Genomic DNA, 20,906 nt, shown 5'->3' on the forward strand with positions numbered 1-20,906 from the left:
GTGGGGAACCCTAGTTGGGGTCTCTTTTCTCTCTCCTCCCTTCCCTTAAACCCCATGTTAATTCTCTCCTAATTACTCCTCCAATTTTTGCCTAGAGAACCACGATTTTTGAAAGTGTAACATCTAAAAAAAACGGAGGAAGTAGGTTAATTCATCATATAAGGTGAATCACATAATCTAAAAGCATTTTAAAAAGAAATCCTTTCCTCCATTTCAAAATGCTTAAAACATTTTGACTTTTACACTTTTCACACACTCCCTCTAATCGTATCTTGTAAATTCTACACAAGGAAAAATATAGTTAGGTGGAATCTTGTCAGATTCACCTTGACATCTAGTTCAAAATATTAAATTTTTACGAATAAGTAAGCAGAGATATCTTAATGATTAAAGTTACACATTGATAAGCGTGCCTTGAAATGTTTCAAGTAATATATGGAACAGAGGAAGTACATTATAGCAAAATGTGACAACTTATCTTGGACATCACAAGTCATCTTGATTCCAACTAGAATATATCCTTGTACAATACTTCAATGACACATTATTTTGTCATTATACAAACCAATGGAGTAGTAAGTGGTAATACTATCTACAGAAAAATGGAGATGATCTAAAATACATACTCACTCTACCTCTATTGCACAGCAAGATAAGGTTGCAGACCTGAAATACATAGACTCACTCTACTTCTATTGCACAGCAATATAAGGTTGCAGACCTGAAATACATAGACTCACTCTACTTCTATTGCACAGCAAGATAAGGTTGCAGACAAGGATGTATAGCAAGATCTCTGGCTGTGTATTTCAGTATTTTGCTCTGATCTGCGTACCTGGTCTTCGGACCTCCCTAAGTAAACCTTCTTGAACCACTGATACGACAAGCTGACAAGAAACAACCCATTTATATAACAAATTGGTCACAAACAAGAAGCAATTAGAAGAAAAAACACTAATGTTTTATAGTAGATATGGAGTTTGTGATTACCTCTCCGCTCCTATTGAACATACGACCAACAACTAAGCCACGTCCAGAATGGCCGGATGGACTCTCTATCTATATTAGGAGGTGCGTTAAGTTAACATGGAAGCCTAAGCAAAATTTAGACCAAAGAAGAGTGTACAGAACTCAGCTTACCACAAATAATAACCAATCATCACCTTTTACGGGCCTATGAAACCACATCCTGACGAAGAGAAACAACTTCAATCAACTAAAGTGAGGTGAAAGTGTAACCAGGAACAGATTATATCTAGGAACAGTAAAGGGCAACAGATTTAGAGGTAAAGCTTTTATTTTCTAGAAACAGCAGCTACTCACGTATGATTCAAGCTGAAAATACTGATCTCCAGGCCCCTCTTACGTTGAGGGTTGCCGCTTACTCCAACAAACAACAGATCCGAAGCATACGCCACAACACATCTACAGAACAATAATTGAACGGTTTGAGGCAATATCAGCATAAGAAGCAACTGTACACAACTAGATATTGTAGGACACTAGGACAAGATCCCCTGAGAAGAATAGTACTCCCTCTTATCTATTAAAGGATTGCTCATTCGTTTTTTGTCTTTTCTCCGTCTCCTAGACACAACTCCGACAACTTATATCTTTAATCACATACCAACAAAAATTATCTACAAGTTCATCACTATAAAGCTATTTATTAGTGGCTACCGAATGAGCTGTAAATCCAAAGTCGTGAAAGAACCATATATAATCACCAAATTCTGTTTTAAATACTATCACACCTCACAAAAAAAGCTTGTGGCATTAGTTCATAAAATCCTACTCACTAGCTTCTTCGCATTTCTTTACCAGAAAAATGACTTTAATGTTTAATCGGTATCCTTCATCAGCCTTCCCATCATTGTGAACAATGCCAAACAAGTCTAGACCTCACATTCATTAAAGCCTCGCAGGAGGGAAAGGGAAGTAGGGAACAAATGGAAATGCATTTGGTTTGAGCAACCCTGGAAACAAACCCACAAGAAGAATCAATCGGCTGAAAATTTTTACCTATTAAATTTTGAAGTAGACACATCTAGACTATGTATTACCCTGCCTGAACACTTATTACCTATGCAAAGCCTGGTCCTCTGATAGACTTCCTTTCGCTCTGAACCAGTACTGTGATCTGCAATAAAAAGAACAAGGTGTTGATACAAGTCAGCATTATTTAGATATCACGATTACATTTATTTATGTAACAATCTTAGAAGGAAAAGAATCGAACTTTGCAGGGCTTTCCATCTGGTTAGTGGAAGTATTTGGATCACAAAATCGGAACTCTATGGGTGGATCCAACTTTGCCGTGACCATTTTCTCGCGGTAGGTCCTGTCGCAACATAAACCAGAGATACTATAAGCAAAAATGTTATTCACCAAATGAAAGTAAACGATTGTTCACAAACGGATAATTTACTAAAATAGAATTATCTACAACGCTGTTCTCTGTTTTGACATGTTGAAAACGATCAATTGGAAAAAGTGTGAACTTACAACATCCCAATTTTAAAATATAGAGCAGAAGAATTTCTATATATAATTCTTCAAATGCCTTCTTGATTTTCCTCCTTTACCTCTCTCTCCCAGTCTCTGCTGCTGCCAAGGGAATGGATCTCAAAAAAAAAAGATCGGCCAAATCGAAGGAACTAAGGTGGAAGCTTAATGCACAAACAACTAGCAAGCTTTTCTAACGATCAGTCTCTCACACAATATTCAGATCACATCCAAGCTACATCAATTGATCAATAGACATAAATATCTCATCACTCTTAAATTCTTAATCACCTCACATTTTCTGTAATTGTTGTAGTTATAAATGTTTACATTCTTATTCATCATTGCCATTGCACTGACCCACCTAACTACTATCATTCCACCTGACACCTGCAGGACCCATTATGCCTCACAATATTGGTAGTTGTTTATCCTGCTCATCAAGACTCATAGGAATATGGGATACAGATAGTATCATAAATGTCGTGCAATATTCTCAATCTGGAGCTCAAATGTTTACACTACTAACAATCTATAACAATGTATAACATGACTAGATCTTCCATTCCCTTCCTCGACGAATGACTGAATGAAAGAGCAATTTACTGCCTGAAAGTATCATCTGAGGTTCAGCAAGCAAAGCTCATTCCCCTTCTTCCTTCTTTTTACTAACAAAAAATAAAATTAGATACGAGCTCAATTCCCCATTGCTGTAACCATCAAAGAATGTATGACTGATTGCATGGGAGGACAGAGCACGGAGACAACGAGACGGAATCTATCCAGCATTGGCATATATATTAATTTATTGAACTTGGTAATTCATTCAGTATGTATGTATAAACCTGGGAAGTCGAGGATCGCTAATGCGTCGTTCACGCAGCTCTCCCATTGCTGGTAGCTATAAATATAATGTTGGGAAATAAAGTCAGTTAAGACACCCTAGAATTCTGCTATATCAAAGAAAGTGTAAATCCAATACCGTTTCTGGAGCTGGCACCGACGGCATAATTGATTCCTGGTGCTCAAACCCATGTTCTTCTTTCTACAGAATTAAGAAAACCTCAGCATGAAGTCTAAGAACATTACAAGCATTAGCTAACAGGTATCAGACTAATCAGTCAAGTAATATCAGACAATTTGGCCAACCAGTAGATTCTCAAAAGCCAAAACATAAAAATAAAACAGCAAGTTCAATATGATTAACCCTAATCAATGGCAACCACTAGGTCAGCTGTAATATCAATATAATATTGAAGCTGATTGCTGGGTTTAATTATGTCACCCTTCCCCATCCTATCCCCACAGAAAGGGAAGGCATAGGAAAGAAAAGGACATATACGACGCCTGAAAGACATATATATACAATTAAAGTAATGAGAATCACAAGATTCATGAAGCGAAGACAATAGATATATATCTTATATGGACCAGCCATCTAGCCAATGCGTAAAACAAGAGAATACGTGTCCATTAAAAAGGACAATCAGGAAAGATGATGCACCTACGTAAATGTCAGCCATTTCCAGAAATCTCAAGTAATAACCGCATAAACAATAACGATACGAAAACTCACAAGACTTATGAGATTTAAGTGACGACCATTTGGTGTGTGTGTGTGTGTGCGCAGGCGCGTGCGCACATAAAAGCGCCTTCATAAAATTAATCTTGTAACATATGTGTACCTCATAGCAGTGAAAGCAAACGCAGTTATCTTACTTATACGAGGTGAAAGATCTTGAGAACCATGACAGCAACAAGTTATTGCTAATTAATTGCTCTATAATCCATTGTTAGTTGTTACAGTGATACCATGGTAGAGTCATAAGAAAAAGTAAATTACTTGAAATGACGCAAGCAATGTGAAAACAACAGTTCCTTTTTGTATTGCATCAACTCTTCTGGTGGAAAATCTTTTCCCATCACGGACGCGGTGAACTTGATATATAATTGGAACTGCAGATGTAAAGGAGAAATAAATTTTCATGAAAAGGATGTGTAAAAGGAAAGATCAAAATTTCAAGAAGTTACAGGACTTACACATGTTTTCTTTAAAGGTGGACTTATAAAATGCTATATATAGGTAAAAGGAACAGGAAATAATGGACAGTTAAAAACATCAATATATAAAAGAAATATGTTTTGGACGGATGATCCTGCACAAATTAAAGGGCATTAAGATACAAGAAGCAGTTTGTTTTGGACGGATGATCCTGCACAAATTAAAGGGCTTTTTTTCTATTGATATCGTACATTAAACAAACAGGAAAAAATATATAAAAGAAATATGTTAAATATGTGATAGAAAGCCATGTATAATTCTGATCTAATTTTTTTAATATTGCTTGCAAAACAAAACTCGAGTAATGATTTTAGACACATCAAAAATTCATATATGCAAGGACAGTTCAGATCAGAAAAGATCTTTCTCTATTTTCTGAAGTACGATGAGATTGGACTTAAACCCCAAAAGTTCCATGTACTCACTATCACAGTCTCCAACAAGAAGGAAATAAGCCTGCAAATGATGGACAATTTTTAGACAATCAACAGTTTTTGTAGCTGCAGCCAATGCCTACATTTCAACAAGAAAAATATCAGATTGTAGGTGCAGCAAGATTATGATTTTACAAAGCAACCTTGAACTAGATATTTCTACTATTCTTCAGCCATTTTTGAGAAAGAAATTCAATATAGAGATATAATATTTAAGGTCACAGCTTTTTAGTTCACACCCAACAGTCGAGGAGGAGATGAGGGGAGATATACAGGAGGATGACAAGCACTAATGTGCTCACTGCAGTGTTTAATTTAATGAAACACAAGCAAGTAGCTTCTATAATATCAAGTGAAAGATCCACAGAATTATACACAAAAGGACAATTCAGCGCATACAAGACACTAAAAAGATGAGGAGATTCACAAAAGAACCTAACCGTCCTCTCTCCCGACCTAAAAGCGCCTTATTGGCTCCAAACCCTCCCACCCTCCCATGGCTCCTCCACCTCTGCTCCTCTCCCAAACTCTATTTCACTCTGCTTTAAGGGTATACAAACAAGTTTTCAATAAGTTTTTCACTCACAATCATCGTTATTTGATTTTTTTTTTCCCTTCTCAGGAAACTACCATAAGAAAATGATTAGTGTTACACGAGTCCTTTGGTAACTAGTACTGAATTTATAATCGTTAGTTATAGAGTTACAGTATTAGAAGATACTTATTCTTAATGTATTAGCTCGTTAATGCTTGCAGAATTTGCTGAGATACACAAGCTTAATATTAAGACCTATCCAAAGTATTAAACACAAAAAGTTTACTCAAAACAGTTCATCTACAAAGTCCTGAAGTCTGTGTACCTATTTGTGGGAGTGCAATCACATCATTGCAGACATCGCGGATGGGCGAAAGTAAATCAAGCATGGTGTGCAACAGAATAAAAACCAGAGGCAACTCATACCTGGCCCATAAATTGTCCTCCAAAAACCTTTCCAAATTCTAAACTTGGAGCATCAGGCAAGGTGGTCCCTTGAAATAGGTTTACCTATGAATAGATACATATTATGGTTAGACTCCACTTTTGCAGAGCTCAACAAAATTTACAAAGAAAATTTATCATAGATCACATAAGCAGACTCATTTCAACGAATGAACATATGTACAGTAACTACAAATTTTCCAAGGTTTGTAAGCTTTCGGTGTTACCAGCATCTGGAAATTTATAATAAATCAATTGCTGATACTGTATACTTCACCAGAATAGGAATACTTCTGCATGCAGATACCGGAAATCAAAGTGATGTATCATGCAGGTGTAAGCATTACCGCAATCTGTTTAGCTCTTGACTAGTGAAAACTACAGGTTGCAGCATGTAAGTTCTGAGTATCAATTGGCTGCATTTTTCCAAAGAAAACTTTTTTAAATAGCTTCAAGCACTAATGGAAACTTAACAGTGGCAATAAAAACACATGTACCTGTTACACATGATTAAATGAAAGAAAGACCCAACAAGTACGCCATAAATCTATCCATAACCTATAAACCTCCCCATTTTAAAAGCTCATATCTCTATTATAGCAAACAAGACTTACAATAGGGGGAAAAGTACATCATCAGAGTAAGAAGTCATATATCATGTAGAAGTACTTAAAAAACAAGGTACTTTTGTATATAAAAGGACAAAAATGCATCAATAACTGTGCAGTAACCCAAAAAGAACGCAAAGCAGAAAAAATTCTGGTAGGCCCAAATAGACACCTCAATGGGATCCAAATGTAATATGCTCTCAACAGGTGCACAGGCCTGTTGTCTTTCGCCAGCATTCCAAATTGAATTTGGCAACAGCAAATCACAGTGGTCACAGGGCAGCAGCAAGCAGGTCAACTGTCATGAATAATGTAGGATGAGCACAATTCAGTGAACATTGACCAACTTAGTATTTATACATTATGTGAATCACATTCTTAATCTCCCCACCATTCACTCCACCAAAATCCTATAAGTATCAGTCAAATTTGTAAAGAACATTTAAGGAGACATTCACTTTACTGGCCTGTCCGATAATTGATAAGGAACTTGCAAACTTCACTATAATGCACTTCGACTTTGTAAAATGAAAAATAAAGAAATAATATCGAAAAAACAAAAACAAAAATATGACTGCTTCTTGGGATCCAGATAATGTGATGCGATAACTTCCAACTCAATGCTTGAGACTTATTAGTTGTTTATTGTTGCTTATTGAATAAAAACATTAGACTACTAGAGCAAGAGTTGATGACCAAATAATTAGATGGCAGTTTGTCACACAGTTTCATGAAAGTAGACATATGTTGCACAGTATAAGCTTTTTATGAACTGTCAAAAACAAAGGGTATACCTTGGATGATGCAATCACATCTGCCTGTTGCTCAGATGTTGGGGAACCTAGACAAATGGAACAAAGCCTCAATATAGCTCACAAGTATAATTTAAGAATGAAAAGCCATCAACAGAACCAGATCTAGCCAATTGATTTTTAAAATGTCAAACTAACTGTCAATAAAGAACTGGGTTCAGCTACTTCTACAGCATAATGTAGCCCCATTCCCATAAACAAAGCTACAACTAACAAACTATTCCTCAATTCCCTGGTTTCTTCCATCATTAGCATCTCCTTTTTGTTTACAACTAAAACTATATTGCTAGAGGAAATAGGATTGACAACACCTACGATTGCCAAAATAGTCATAGCGTTTTATCAAGAACTCTGGACCAACTTCTTCCTCTGAATGTCCACAAACTTCAGCCTACAGTTGTAACAGAAATACAAAATTAAACAACACAAAATTATTAAGAAGTACTAATATAAACCTTAGTAAAGGAGAATTTACCTCCCCTTCCCAGACAAAATACACGCCATCTCCACTTTCTCCCCTACGAATAACATACTCTCCACTGTCTATATTAGGAAGTTTGAATTACAATTACAGGTTTACAACTATAAAAGGATACGAATAATATACTCTTCAGTCTTCACTTGTTAAGACAGTTACAAAAAAAATACTTCCAGATGAACAAAAACAAAGCACACACTTTCCATAAATAGGATTAACATCCTTGTAAAATACATGATGAAGGACAATCACATGGCACTAGTATACGCGAATTCTGATAAAGTCATAAAAAAACTGCAGTTTACATGAAGAAAAATAAGGATTTACTCCCCAAAGAGTCAAAGTGTCATTAGTGAATATACTTAAGAGCTTGTCTTTTGCAACGATATTGTAATGTAACACCCCGACCCTTCATGGGAGTTGTTACCAAATTCGCATCTAGGACCAATAACTGGCCTCACATATCGCAATACTCCACGTTAATCGTAGAAATCTTAGCATATTCCATTAAATTTTAAACCAATAGAAAGTACATTGATAATTGTACGACATATAGAACAAAATTAGTAAAGTTGTCAGAGAGCATAGAATAATTGAAGTACTGAAGAAAAAGAAATTTTCAAAAATTCTTTAGTACTGAAGTCTGAACCAAGCGTGATTGCATCACATCCATCCGCAACTAAAATCCAAGTTCAATAACCACCCATTCGATATCCTCACCTTACAACATTGAAACAACTAACCAATGATAATCTAGGTTGCACATAGATGGATACGGGTACAGAAAACGGTTAGATTCAAAATTTTAGGAATGGGTACGCGTACTCATACAAGATATGTATCCTATCGGATACGGGTATGACCTACAAGAAGTACCCGTGCTACATTGCCTACATAGATGATAATAGGCAATAGCCACAAAACTCTAATGCCCAAAAACTAAAAAAATCTAACAAGAAGACAAGGAAAATAAATTCAAGGAATTCATACCAAAATGCTTCACTTTTACAAGCTCAGCAATTTTCTTGACAGATGAAGTGGGTAATCGTTGAAGCAGTGGAACTCCTCCTAAAAATTCTGTCACTGTAATTCCCAAGATAAATGCATCAAAAATAATAATAATAATAAATCACTCCCATATTTTCTAAATAATAAGCCCAGCAATATAATTTTAAAAAGTTACGAGCTTGCTTACCAGATTCAGTGTTCATCGTTGCCATTGATAGAAATTTTCTGGGAAATTTTAATTTTGAATCAGGAAAATAAACATTGTACCAAGATTTGCAAGACGAATTATTGTCAACGTGAAACTTATGGTTTTTACCCAATAAACTGGGTTATTAAATGCCACCTTATTTTTTCTACTAATTCAATTGTATGGCTGTCCCACTTCCATCCAAAATAACAGATGAACTTTCATGTAATGCTTTATCTATGCGTAAAACCTGGTCTTCTGAAATTTGTTTTCAAGAGGTCATTTCAATTTTCCAGTGGTTATGTATGGTTTAATTGATCTACTCCAATGGACATCTTAGTAAAACGAACTACTAACATTCATCTACTTAACTACTAAGTTGGAAAGAATAGTATTGTCTCATTAACATATCTCATATGCATAGGTGGTAGTCGTCAAAATTTAGATGGTGCACATGATAGTACATAAAGTATTGTGCGCACATGTATATAGATAACATTTTTGAACGGTAGGTAATAGCCTAGTGGTGTTCGCATCACCTTTGATACCACAGATCCTGATATCAAGTCTCACCCCTTGTAAGGAGAGATCCCCAATATTTCCCCTTCCTTGCAAAGGACTTCATCTTACCTTTTAAATTTTTTTACATAGATAACAAGGCAAATGTACATGGATAACAAGTCAAATGAACATATATATATCTTTAGTTGGTACATGTTCATCGGTATTGGTCTCTTTGTACTGTTGTACATAATACAGTCCGATCCAAGTCAAAAAATTCCAGATTCCGATCCACCGGTCCAACGAGTTCCAGTCTGATTCTGGACAGGTGAACACCCTAATCGTGAGTATGATTCTCTTCCTACGAATGTATGTATCTACTAATTTGGATGAAAATAAGCTTCCCTCTCTCAAGATTTAATATACTTCCTTTTCACTATATTAGTCGTTAAGTTGTCCAAATCTCTCATAATAAAATTAGTTCATAAAATTTTCTCGTAATAATATTTATGTTTTTTTTTTCTTTTTTTTGGCAGCAAGATCATGCATTAATAACAACAATAAACTACAAGTGAGCCCGTTTACCTACCTTTTTAGGACTAGGTTTTGGACTTCGTTTATTTTGGAACTCGATGCACATTGACTTACAAAACCAAACGATTCCAGTCTAGAACATGATACACTACTGACATCTGACTCACTACTAACATCTAGTTGCAAACTAGGACGTGATACATTATCGATATCTGACTTATTGCTGGCAACACAAGTACTTGAAGCAGGCTTTTTCCTCTAGCTTTGGGAGGGATCTGCACTGAGACCAGCTTTCCTCTTCATTCCAGCACGTAATTGCCAATAAAATCAAACTTAGGAAGGAAATAAGAATTTTCCTTGCAACAATTCTTTAGGGTTCTCCTAGAATTCCCTATTCGCGGTTGGGCTTTGTTACGCTTTTCCCGGCCTTTAGTTTCCTCGGAGTCTAATGCAATACATCCTTTAATTGGAAATCTAGATGAAACAAATAATATTTATGTTAATTAATCATATTTGAATCACATATTCTAAAAACATTTTTTAAAAAAATAATCTGAGTCTTCTCGAAGGGGAATTTTTGACCAAACGGGTACGAATTGGTAGCTCTAAAAATTAGCTTCGGCAAGTTTACTTTTCTTCTCTTAATGAAGTAGTAGGAGTATTACAGAAAATGTGACAACTTATTTTGGACAATGGACATCATTGAAGTCATCTTGGTTCCAGGCTTACAGCTGAAATATATCTTTGTACAATGACACAATTATTTTGCTATTATACAAACCAATGAAGAATACAGAAAATTGGAGAAGAGAGTGTGATTTGAAACACCAAAAATAGCAATAGCAATAATAATCCAATGGTTGTGACCTTCTGTTCTTTACATTCTTATACTTCACAACAAGATAATGTTGCAGGCAAGGACGTATACGGTATAGCGAGATCTCTGGCTGCGAATTTCAGTATTTTGCTCTGATCTGCGTACCTGGTCTTCTGACCTCCCTGAGTAAACCTTCTTGAACCAGTGATACAATGAGCTGACAAGATACAATATTATACAACAAATTAGTCACAAACAATAAGCAATCAGAAGAAAAACCACTAATGTTTTAGATTAGATATGGAGTTGAGATTATACCTCTCCACTCCTATTGTACATACGACCTGCAACTAAGCCACGTCCAGAATGGGCGGATGGACTCTCCATCTATATTAGTAGGTGCATTAATATAATATCGTAACCAAAGCAAAGTTTAGACTGCAGAAGAGTGTATTGAACAGGGCTTACCACAAATAACAACCAATCGTCAGCTTTTACGGGCCTATGAAACCACATCCTGGCAAAGAGAAACGACTTCAATCAACTAAAGTGAGATGAAAGTGTAACCAGGAACGCGTTACATCTAGGAACAGTAAAGGGAAACAAATTTAGAGGTAAATCTTTTATTTTCTAGAAGCATCAGCTACTCACGTATGATTCAAGCTTAAAACACTGATTTTCAGGCCCCTCTTACGGTGAGGGTTGGAACTTACTTCAATGAACAACAGGTCGGAAGCATATGCCACAACACATCTGCAGGACAATAATTGAACAATTTGAAATAATATTAGCATGAGAAGCAATTGTACACAACTAATTATTATAGGCCACAAGGGCACTTTCCCCTAAGAAAGAAGGTCATCGTACATTATCTCTCAAAGGATTGTTCATTTGTCTTTTGTATTTTCTCTGTAACCTAGACACAACTCTGACAATTTATATCTTCCATCACATATCAACAAAAACTATCTATAAAATCATGACTATTACGCTATCTATTAGTGGCTACCGAATGAGTTGTAAATCCAAAATCATGAAAGAACCATAAATGATCAAATTCTGTTTTGAATACTACCGCACCCCCCCCCTTTCCCCCCCCCCCCCCAAAAAAAAAGTTTATGGCGTAAGTTTTTAGATCCTACTCACTAGTTTCTTTACATTTCTCTACCTGAAAAATGACTTTAATCTGTATCCTTCATCAGACTTCCCATCATTGTTGACGATGCAAAACAAGCCTAGACCTCATATTTATTAAAGCTTCGCAGGAGGGAAAGGAACAAAAGGAAATGCATTTGATTTGAGCAACTCTGAAAATGGACCTACAACAAAATCTACTTGTCTGAAATTCTCACCTACTAAATTTTCACGTAGACAGGTCTAAGAAAAACCCTAGACTAAAGGTTACCCTGCCAGAACATTTATTACCTATGCAAAGCCTGGTCCTCCGATAAATTTCCTTTCGCTCTGAACCAATACCGTAATCTGCAGCAAAAAGAACAAGGCATTGATACAAGTCAGCAATATTTAAATATCACAATTACATGTATTTAACAATCTTACAAGGAAAAGAATATAACTCTGCAGGGCTTTTCGTCTGGTTAGTGGAAGTATTTGGATCACAAAATCGTAGCTCTATGGGCCAAGGATCAAACTTTGTCGTGGCCACTTTGTTGCGGTAGGTCCTGTCGCAAAACCCGATATACTATAAGCAAAAAATGCTGTACACTAAATGAATGTAAATGATGTTCACAAACAGATAATTTACTAAAATAGAATCTTTTACAATTGGAAGGTTACAATATCCCTGTTCTCTGTTTTAACATGTTGAAAACAATCAATTGGAAAAGTGTGAAGTTACAACATTCCAATTTTTAAATATAAAGCAGAAGAATCTGTTTATATAATTCTTCGAATAGCCTTCTTGATGTTCCTCCTTTAATATCTCTCCCAGTCTCTGCTGCTTTCTAAGGGCATGGATCTCAAATAACAAAGATCGGCCAAATCAAAGGAAACTAAGGTGGAAGCTTAATGTACAAACAACTAGCAAGCTTTTTAACAATCAAGGTCTCTCACACAAAGTTCAGATCACATCCAAGCTACATCAATAGACATAAATACCTCATCACTCTTAAGTCTTAATCATCTCACATTCACTATAATCGTTGTAGTTATAAATGTTTACATTCTTGTTTATCATTGCCGTTGCACTGGCCCACCTAACTATTACCATTCCACCTGGCACCTACAGAGCCCATCATGCCTCACAATACTGATAGTTGCTTATCATGCTGATCATACTCATGGGACACAAATAGTATCATAAATGTCATGCAATATCTCAATCTGGAGCGCAAATCTTTACTAACCATCTATATTAGTGTATAACTTGACTAGATCTTCCATTCCCTTGAGGCCTTGACGAATGACTGAATGAAAAAGCTACTTACTGCCTGAAGGCATCATCTGAAGTCCAGCAAGCAAAGTTCATTCCACCCCCCCCCCCTCTTTTTAACAAAAATAAAAAATAATACGAGGTCAATTCCACATTACTGTAAGTCTGTAACCATAAAAAGTAGTAGTGACTGCTGCCAGCCTCTCAAGGGAGGGCAGAGCATGGAGACAAGAAGAGGGACTCTACAAATGCACTGGTATATATGTTAATTTATTGAACTCAGTAATTCATTCAGTATGTATAAACCTGGGAAGTCGAGGATCGATAATGCGTCGTTCACGCAGCTCCTCCATTGATAGTAGCTAAATTGTTGCGAAATAAAGTCAGTTAAGACTTAAGACACCCTAGAATTCTGCTATATCAAAGAAAGCGTAAATCCAATACCGTATATGGAGCTGGCACCAACGGCATAATTGATTCCTGGTGTTCAAACCCATGGTCTTCTTTCTACAGAATTAAAAAAAAACTCAGCATGAAGTCTAAGAACATTACAAGCATTAGCCAATTAGCCAAGTAATATCACACAATTTGGCCAGCCAGTGGATTCTCAAAAGTCAAAACATATAAACGAAACAGCAAGTTCAATATGATTAACACTATTCAATGGCAATCAATAGTGGGTTTCATCACATCACCCTTCCCTATCTCCCATCCCCGCATAAAGGAAAGGAGGAGGAAAGAAAAGCACATAATACGACGTTTGAAAGAAATATATAGATTATAGACAATTAAACTAATGAGAGTCGCAAGGAAGACTCAAGTGAAGACAATAGAAATATATCTTATAGGACCAGCCATTTAGCGAATGCGTAAAACAAGAGAATACATTTGGTGTGCGCTTGTGCGCGTAAAAGCGCCTTCATAAATTAATCTTGCAACATATGTGTACCTCATGGGAGTGACAGCAAAGACATTTATCTCACTTATGTGAGGTAAAAAAAACTTCAGAACCATGACAGCAACAAATTATGCTAATAAGTTGCTCTATAATCCATATGCTACAGTGATACCATGATAGAGTAATAAGAAAAGGTAAACTACTTGAAATGACGCAAGCAATGTGAAAACAACAGTTCCTTTTTGTATCGCGTCAACTCTTCTGGTGGAGAAGCTTTTCCCATCACGGAGGCGGTGAACTTGATATATGATTGGAACTGCAGATGTTGAAGGAGAAAATAAATTTCATGAAAAGGATGTGTAAAAGGAAAGATTGAAATTTCAAGAAGGTATAACAGGACTTCCACATGTTTGTTTTTTTGTTTTATTTTGAGGTGGACTTATAAAATGCTATACATATGTTAAAGGAACAGGAAAAATGGACAGTTAAAAACATCAATCACAAATTCAAAATAATTTAGAACGAGTCTAAAAGCACCGTAATTAACTGAAACTAACCAAGACTATATAAAATCCATCATGATTGGTTTTCCTAGGTCCACTCAGTCACCAAATACAAGAAGCGGTTTTTTTTGGACTGGTTGATCCTCCACAAATTTAACGGCCTCTTTTCTATTGATATAATACATTAAACAAATAGGACAGAATATATAAAAGAAATGTCGTTTGTATGTGATAAAAATCCATGTATAATTCTGATCTAATTTTCAAAATCGCTTGTTAAACCAAACACAAGTAATGATTTTAATCACATCAAATTTCATATATGCAAGGACAGTTAAGATTACAGAAGTTATTTTCTCTATTTTCTTGGGTATGATGAGATTGCACTTGAAGTCAACCAAAAGTTCAACATACTCACTATCATAGTCTCCAACAAGAAGGAAATAAGCCTGCATATGATGGACAATTTTTAGACAATCAACAGTTTTTGAAGCTGCAGCCAGTGCCTACATTTCAACAAGCAAAATATCAGACTGTAGGTGCAGGAAGATTATGATTTTACAAAGCAACCTTGAACGACAGATATTCTACTCTTCTTCAGCCATTTTTATGAAAGGAACTCAATATAGAGACATGATATTTAAGGTCACAGCTTTTTAGTTCACACCCAACAAGCGAGGGGGAGATGGGGGCAAAATGTACAGGAGGATGACAAGGACTAATGTGCTCACCGCACAGTGTTCAAAATAATGAAATCCAAGCATGTAACTTCTATATTATTAGGTAAAAGATCCACAGAATTATACACAAAAGGACAATTCAGCGCATACAAGACACTAAGCATATTAGCAGACAAAATAACCTAACTGTCCTTGCTCCCGACCTAAAAGCACCTTATTGGCACCAATGCCTCCCACCATTCCATGACTCCTCCAACCCTGCTCCTCTCCCAAACCATTGTTACATGGAACACAAAATGTTCCGGAACGTGGTACGGAAACGGGCACGCGGAACGCAGACTCTAGAGTAAACCACATGGACTCTTAGACCACGTATCACGTACCACGTACCACGTTGCGGGACGCGTCCTCTGGAACGTGGAACGTACCACGTTCCCGGTATCAATGTCCCACACTCCGCTTCATTCCGCTCTAAGGGTATAAAAACAAGTGTTTGAAAATATTTCTCCTCACTCACAAATCACAATCGTGGTTTTTTGATGTCTTTTCCCTTCTCACAAAACTCTATAGAAAATGATTAGTGTTACAGGAGTCTTTTGGAGTTTTGGTAATTAATATTGAATTTATAATCATTAGTACTAGAGTTACAATACCAAAAGATATTTATTCTTAATCTATGAGCCCATGCACTACACGGGTCTAGAAGCTAATATCATATTATCATCCGTTCCTTTTCACTTGCACCACTGCATTGAAAAGGGGGCCAACTTTTCCCACTTCAACAATCAAGCATCCTTCACTCTCATGCTACCAGCCAATAGTATATCCTAGGTACATCTAGGAAAAACCCATCAAGCACGACAAAGATGGAGCCAAATTCCATAAAAACAGCATCAAAGGAACAAATAACAGCAAGATCATCAATTCACAAGACTAGAGTTCCTTTTCTTAAGCATAGACTTAGGGGGGTTGGGGTATGGCGTAAGCACCTATATATTTTTATTAATGTAAAAAAAATATGACAACCTATATAAGAAGAATGAGAGAAAGTGGAAAATGATGGCGAGGAGTAGCCTAAGGGAGTAGTTAATGCTTGCAGAATTCAAGTACACTACCTTAACTTTAAGACCTATCCAAGGCATTAAACACAAAAGGTTTACTCAAAAAAGTTCATGCCCCTGAAATACTAAAGTCTGTGTACCTATTGATGGGAGTGCACATCATTGCAGATGGACGAAATTTAAAAAACCATGGGGTGCGAAAGAGAAAAAATCAGAGGAACTCATACCTGGCCCATAAATTGTCCTCCAAAAACCTTTCCAAATTTTGGCGCATCGGGCAAGGTGATCCCTTGAAATAGGTTTACCTATGAGTAGATACATATTATGGTTAGACTCCAATTCGCGCAGAGTTCAACAAAATTTACAAAGAAAATTTATCATAGATCACATAAGCAGACTCAATTTCAACAAATGAACATATGTACAGTAACCACAAATTTTTCTAGATGTAAGATGTATGAGTACAAATTGTCCAAAGGTTTGTAAAGCTTTCGGCGTTACCAGCATCTGGAGATTCAAAATAAATTATTGCTGATACTGTATACTTCACCCGAAAAGGATTACTTTGCATGTCGTGACGCAGATACCAGTAATCACAGTGATGTATCATGCACGTGTAAGCATTACTTCATAGAGCACACTATCAAGTCAAGAGACTTGTCTCTGTGGCCTATTCACAATCTATTTAGCTCCTGACTAGTGAAAACTACAAATTGCAGCATGTAAGGTCTAAGTATTAACTGGCTGCAATGTTAAAAAAAAAACATCTTACAATAAATTCAAGCATTAATGTAACTTAAAAGTCGCAATAAAAAACACATGAAGACCCAATAATTACGCCATAAATCTATCCATAGCCTACACTGAAACCTCTTATTTTCAAATCTCATAATCTCTTTTATAACAAACAGGTTTTATAATAGGAAAAAAGTACGTCAATGGAGTAAGAGGTTACATATCATGTAATATACTTAATTAACAAGGTACTTTTGAATCTAAAAGGACAAATGCATCAACAAATTTGCAGTAACCCAAAATGAACACAAAGCAGAAAAACTTTTGGTAGGCCCAAATAGACACACCTCAATGGGATCCAAATATAATATGCTCTCTACAGGTGCACAGGCCTCTTGTCTTTCATCAGCATTCCAAATTGATTTTGGAAACAGCAAATCACAGTGGTCAGAGGGCAGCACTAAGCAGGTCAACTGTCATGAATAATGTAGGATGAGCACAATTGAGTGAACATTGACCAACTTCGTATCCATACATAGGGTGAATCGCATTCTTAATCTCCCCACCATTCAGTTCACCACAGAAATAATAATTAAAAATGCAAAAAATATCAGTCAAATTTGTACAGAAATTTTAAGGAGACTATCACTTTATTTCCCGGTCCGATAATTGATAGGGAACCTTGCAAACTTTACTATAATTCATTTTGACTTTGTAAGATGACTTCCAACCCAATGCTTGAGACTTATTAGTTGTTTATTATTGCTTATTCAATAAAAACATTAGACTACTATGGAGCTAGTTGATGAACAAAAATTAGCTGACAGCTTGTCACACAGCTTCATGAAAGTAGACATAGTATAGCACGCTATAAGCTTTTTTTATGAACTATTTAGAATAAAGGGCATACCTTGGATGATGCAATCACATCTGCAGGTTGCTCAGATGTTGGGGCACCTAGAAAATGAAACAGAGCCTCAATATAGCTCACAACAATAATTTAAGAATGAAAAAGCCATCAACACAACCAAATCTTCATAAAAGGAATCCATGTTTACAAGCCATTTAATTTAAAAAATGTCAAGCTAAATGTCAATAGAGAATTGGGTTCAGCACTTCAGCTACTTCTACGGTACAATATACCCTAATTCCCAGAAACAAAGCTACAATTAACAAATTATTCCTCATTTCCATGGTTTACTTCCATCATCAGCATCTCTTTTTCGTTTACAACTAAAACTATATTACTAGAGAAAAAAAGGATTGACAACACCTACCATTGCCAAAATAGTCATAGCGTTTTAGCAGGAACTCTGAACCAACTTCTTCATCTGAATGTCCACAAACTTCAGCCTATAGTTGTAACAGATATATAAAATTACACAGCACAAAATTATCAAGAAGTAGTAATACAAACCTTAGTAAACGAAAATTTACCTCCCCTTCCCAAATAAAATACACGCCATCTCCACTTTCTCCCCTACGAATAACATACTCTCCACTGTCTACATTAGGAAGTTTGAATTACAATTACAGACAACTATAGAAGGATGCGAATAATATACTCTCCACTTGTTAAGACAGTTACAAAAAAATACTTCCAGATGAACAAAATCAAAGCACACAATTTCCATAAATATGATTAACATCCTTGTAAAACACATGATGAAGGACAATAACATAGCACTAGCATACGCGAATTGTGATAAAGTAATCAAGAAAGTGCAGTTTGCATGAAGAAAAATAAGGATTTACTCCCCCAAAGACTCAAAGTGTCTTTAGTGGATATACTTAAGAGCTTGCCTATTGCAACGATATTGTAATGTAACACCCGGACCCTTCATGGGAGTTATTACCAAATACGCACCTAGGACCAATAACTGGCCTCACATATCGCAATACTCCACGTTAATCGTAGAAATCTTAGCATATTCCACTAAATTTTAAACCAATAAAAGGTACATTGATAATTTTAAGACATAATATAACAAAATTAGTAAAGTTGTCAGAGAGCATAGAATAATTCAAGTACTGAAGAAAAAGAAAAATTCAAAAATTCTTTAGTACTGAAGAAAAAGAACATTTCAGAAATTCTACAGTACTGAAGTCTGAACCAAGCATGATCCCATCACATCCATCCACAACTAAAATCCAAGTTCAACAACCAGCCATTCAATTTCCTCACCTTACAACATTGAAACAATTAAGATATGATAATTTAGGTTGCACATAGACGGATATGGGTACATGTTCGGATTCAGGTATGGGACGGAAAACTGCGGGATTGTAAAATTAAGGAATGGGTACGCATACCCATACAAGATACGTATCATATTGGGTACGAGTATGACCTATAAGAAGTACATAAATGACAATAGACAATAGCCACAAAACTCTAATACCCAAAAATTAAAAAATCTAAAAAGAAAAGGAAAATAAAATTCAAGGAATTCATACCAAAATGCTTGACTTTAACAAACTCAGCAATTTTCTTGAGAGATGAACTGGGTAATCGTTGAAGCAGAGGAACTTCTCCTAAAAATTCTGTCACTATAATTCCCAACATAAATGCATCAAAGATAATAATAAATCACTCCCATATTTTCTAAATAATAAACCCAGCAATATAATTAATGAAATTTACAAGCTTGTTTACCTGATTCAGTGTTCATCGTTGCCACTGATAGAAATTTTCTGGGAAATTTTAATTTTGAATCAAGAAAATAAACGTTGTACCAAGAGCAAGATGAATTATTGTCCGCATGAAAATTATGGGATTTAATAATGAAATCCGTGTACTATATTTTATAATAATTCAACTGTATGGCTGTACAGTATTCATAGAGGTGACATCCTGACATTTTACAATTTACACCATTCATAAATTTTACTTACGATCATTTTGTGTGATTTATACTTGAAAAATATTTTACTTTTTTTATTACTCCCTCTGTCCTAAAATATAGTTCACATTTTCTTTTTGGGTGTCCCCAAATATAATTCTCCTTTCCATATTTAGTTCTACATTTTTCTGTAATTTGTCCAGAAAAACTGTGACCTATCATTTATATGCTTCTTGAATTTTGTTTTTTCCTTTGTTTATTGAACCAAAAAGTTACCATTAATGTTCTTTCACCAATTATTTTTCATTCTCTCTCCTAAAATCATCTTTTTCCATACAACATTTATTTAAATAAACAAAAAATCTTTACTATCCCTCTTAGATTCTACTTGCATAAAATTACCGTGAAAAAAGGAAAATAGAAATTATATTTTGGGACGAAGGGAGTATTTTTTTAAAAAATTGGTAAGAAGAATTATTCTAGGCGGTCTCGCATAGGGCCCCCACCTAAAGGTCAATTATAAGTCAGACACCTCCCAACCCCCTCTCCCCTAAATCAAATCCTAGACTTTGCTAGAAAAGATGGAAAAATTCACCACTTGAGCCAACCCCAATTCCTGTATATACGTGAAAATATAATCACATTGGATTTTGTTAATTTCGTTTTAGTAAGTATGCATTTTTTTTAATGTATATCTTTTATAATTTTTACAAATACAAAATTAGGGATATAGGTACTCAAAGTTTTGCATTGACATGCGGCAAAAGTGAAAGTGTCACATCTAAAAAGAAACCGAAGAAGTATATAAAAAGAGATTAATGTTCATGTAATGCTTTATCTAATGTGTAAATCATGGTCTTTAATTTTCT

General features: G+C 35.6%; 2 protein-coding genes across 7 annotated transcripts; both read right to left on the reverse strand.

Annotated features, from left to right (window-relative positions):
* Window positions 1-474: 474 nt before the first annotated feature.
* Window positions 475-9,349, reverse strand: LOC104887520 (acyl-CoA hydrolase 2). 3 transcript variants are annotated; one of them, XM_010672176.4, is made up of 17 exons: window positions 9,074-9,327; window positions 8,869-8,961; window positions 7,876-7,943; window positions 7,716-7,791; window positions 7,383-7,429; window positions 6,761-6,886; window positions 5,963-6,046; window positions 4,993-5,080; window positions 4,349-4,461; window positions 3,488-3,550; window positions 3,351-3,406; window positions 2,240-2,341; window positions 2,084-2,140; window positions 1,324-1,425; window positions 1,141-1,189; window positions 991-1,059; window positions 475-887 (listed from the first exon to the last, which is right to left on the reverse strand). In XM_010672176.4, exons 1-17 carry the CDS (start codon window positions 9,096-9,098, stop codon window positions 810-812), a joined length of 1,296 nt encoding a protein of 431 aa, XP_010670478.2. In that variant the 5' UTR covers window positions 9,099-9,327; the 3' UTR covers window positions 475-809. The 3 variants fall into 3 exon arrangements, with proteins under 3 accessions (XP_010670478.2, XP_048494414.1, XP_019103722.2); XM_048638457.2 differs by lacking the exons at window positions 7,716-7,791; window positions 7,876-7,943 and having other exon boundaries at window positions 9,074-9,331; XM_019248177.3 differs by lacking the exons at window positions 475-887; window positions 991-1,059; window positions 1,141-1,189 and adding an exon at window positions 1,822-1,976 and having other exon boundaries at window positions 9,074-9,349.
* Window positions 9,350-10,708: 1,359 nt separating this feature from the next.
* LOC104887531 (acyl-CoA hydrolase 2) lies at window positions 10,709-20,042 on the reverse strand. 4 transcript variants are annotated; one of them, XM_010672186.4, is made up of 17 exons: window positions 19,851-20,030; window positions 19,652-19,744; window positions 18,632-18,699; window positions 18,472-18,547; window positions 18,105-18,151; window positions 17,542-17,667; window positions 16,687-16,764; window positions 15,137-15,224; window positions 14,419-14,531; window positions 13,762-13,824; window positions 13,624-13,679; window positions 12,503-12,607; window positions 12,351-12,407; window positions 11,577-11,678; window positions 11,394-11,442; window positions 11,244-11,312; window positions 10,709-11,142 (listed from the first exon to the last, which is right to left on the reverse strand). In XM_010672186.4, exons 1-17 carry the CDS (start codon window positions 19,864-19,866, stop codon window positions 11,065-11,067), a joined length of 1,284 nt encoding a protein of 427 aa, XP_010670488.2. In that variant the 5' UTR covers window positions 19,867-20,030; the 3' UTR covers window positions 10,709-11,064. The 4 variants fall into 4 exon arrangements, 1 of the variants encoding a protein (XP_010670488.2); XR_008969678.1 differs by lacking the exon at window positions 10,709-11,142 and adding an exon at window positions 11,793-11,853 and having other exon boundaries at window positions 19,851-20,040; XR_008969679.1 differs by lacking the exon at window positions 10,709-11,142 and having other exon boundaries at window positions 12,486-12,607; window positions 19,851-20,039.
* Window positions 20,043-20,906: the final 864 nt, after the last annotated feature.

The sequence above is a fragment of the Beta vulgaris genome, chromosome 1 (assembly GCF_026745355.1).
Source record: "Beta vulgaris subsp. vulgaris cultivar EL10 chromosome 1, EL10.2, whole genome shotgun sequence".
Lineage (NCBI taxonomy): Eukaryota > Viridiplantae > Streptophyta > Magnoliopsida > Caryophyllales > Amaranthaceae > Beta > Beta vulgaris.

Bases quoted from the DNA above. Each gene is read 5' to 3' on its own strand.
- LOC104887520 (XM_010672176.4), bottom strand. From the start codon at position 9,098: ATGGCAACGATGAACACTGAATCTG. The intron at 8,962-9,073 runs GTAAGCAAGCTC...TGGGAATTACAG, and splicing joins AACGATGAACACTGAATCTG to TGACAGAATTTTTAGGAGGA. The intron at 3,551-4,348 runs GTAATTTACTTT...TTAATTCTGTAG, and splicing joins CATTGCTTGCGTCATTTCAA to AAAGAAGAACATGGGTTTGA.
- LOC104887531 (XM_010672186.4), bottom strand. The intron at 18,548-18,631 runs GTAAATTTTCGT...TTACAACTATAG, and splicing joins ATTTTATTTGGGAAGGGGAG to GCTGAAGTTTGTGGACATTC. The intron at 11,443-11,576 runs GTGAGTAGCTGA...TCTCTTTGCCAG, and splicing joins GTTTTAAGCTTGAATCATAC to GATGTGGTTTCATAGGCCCG.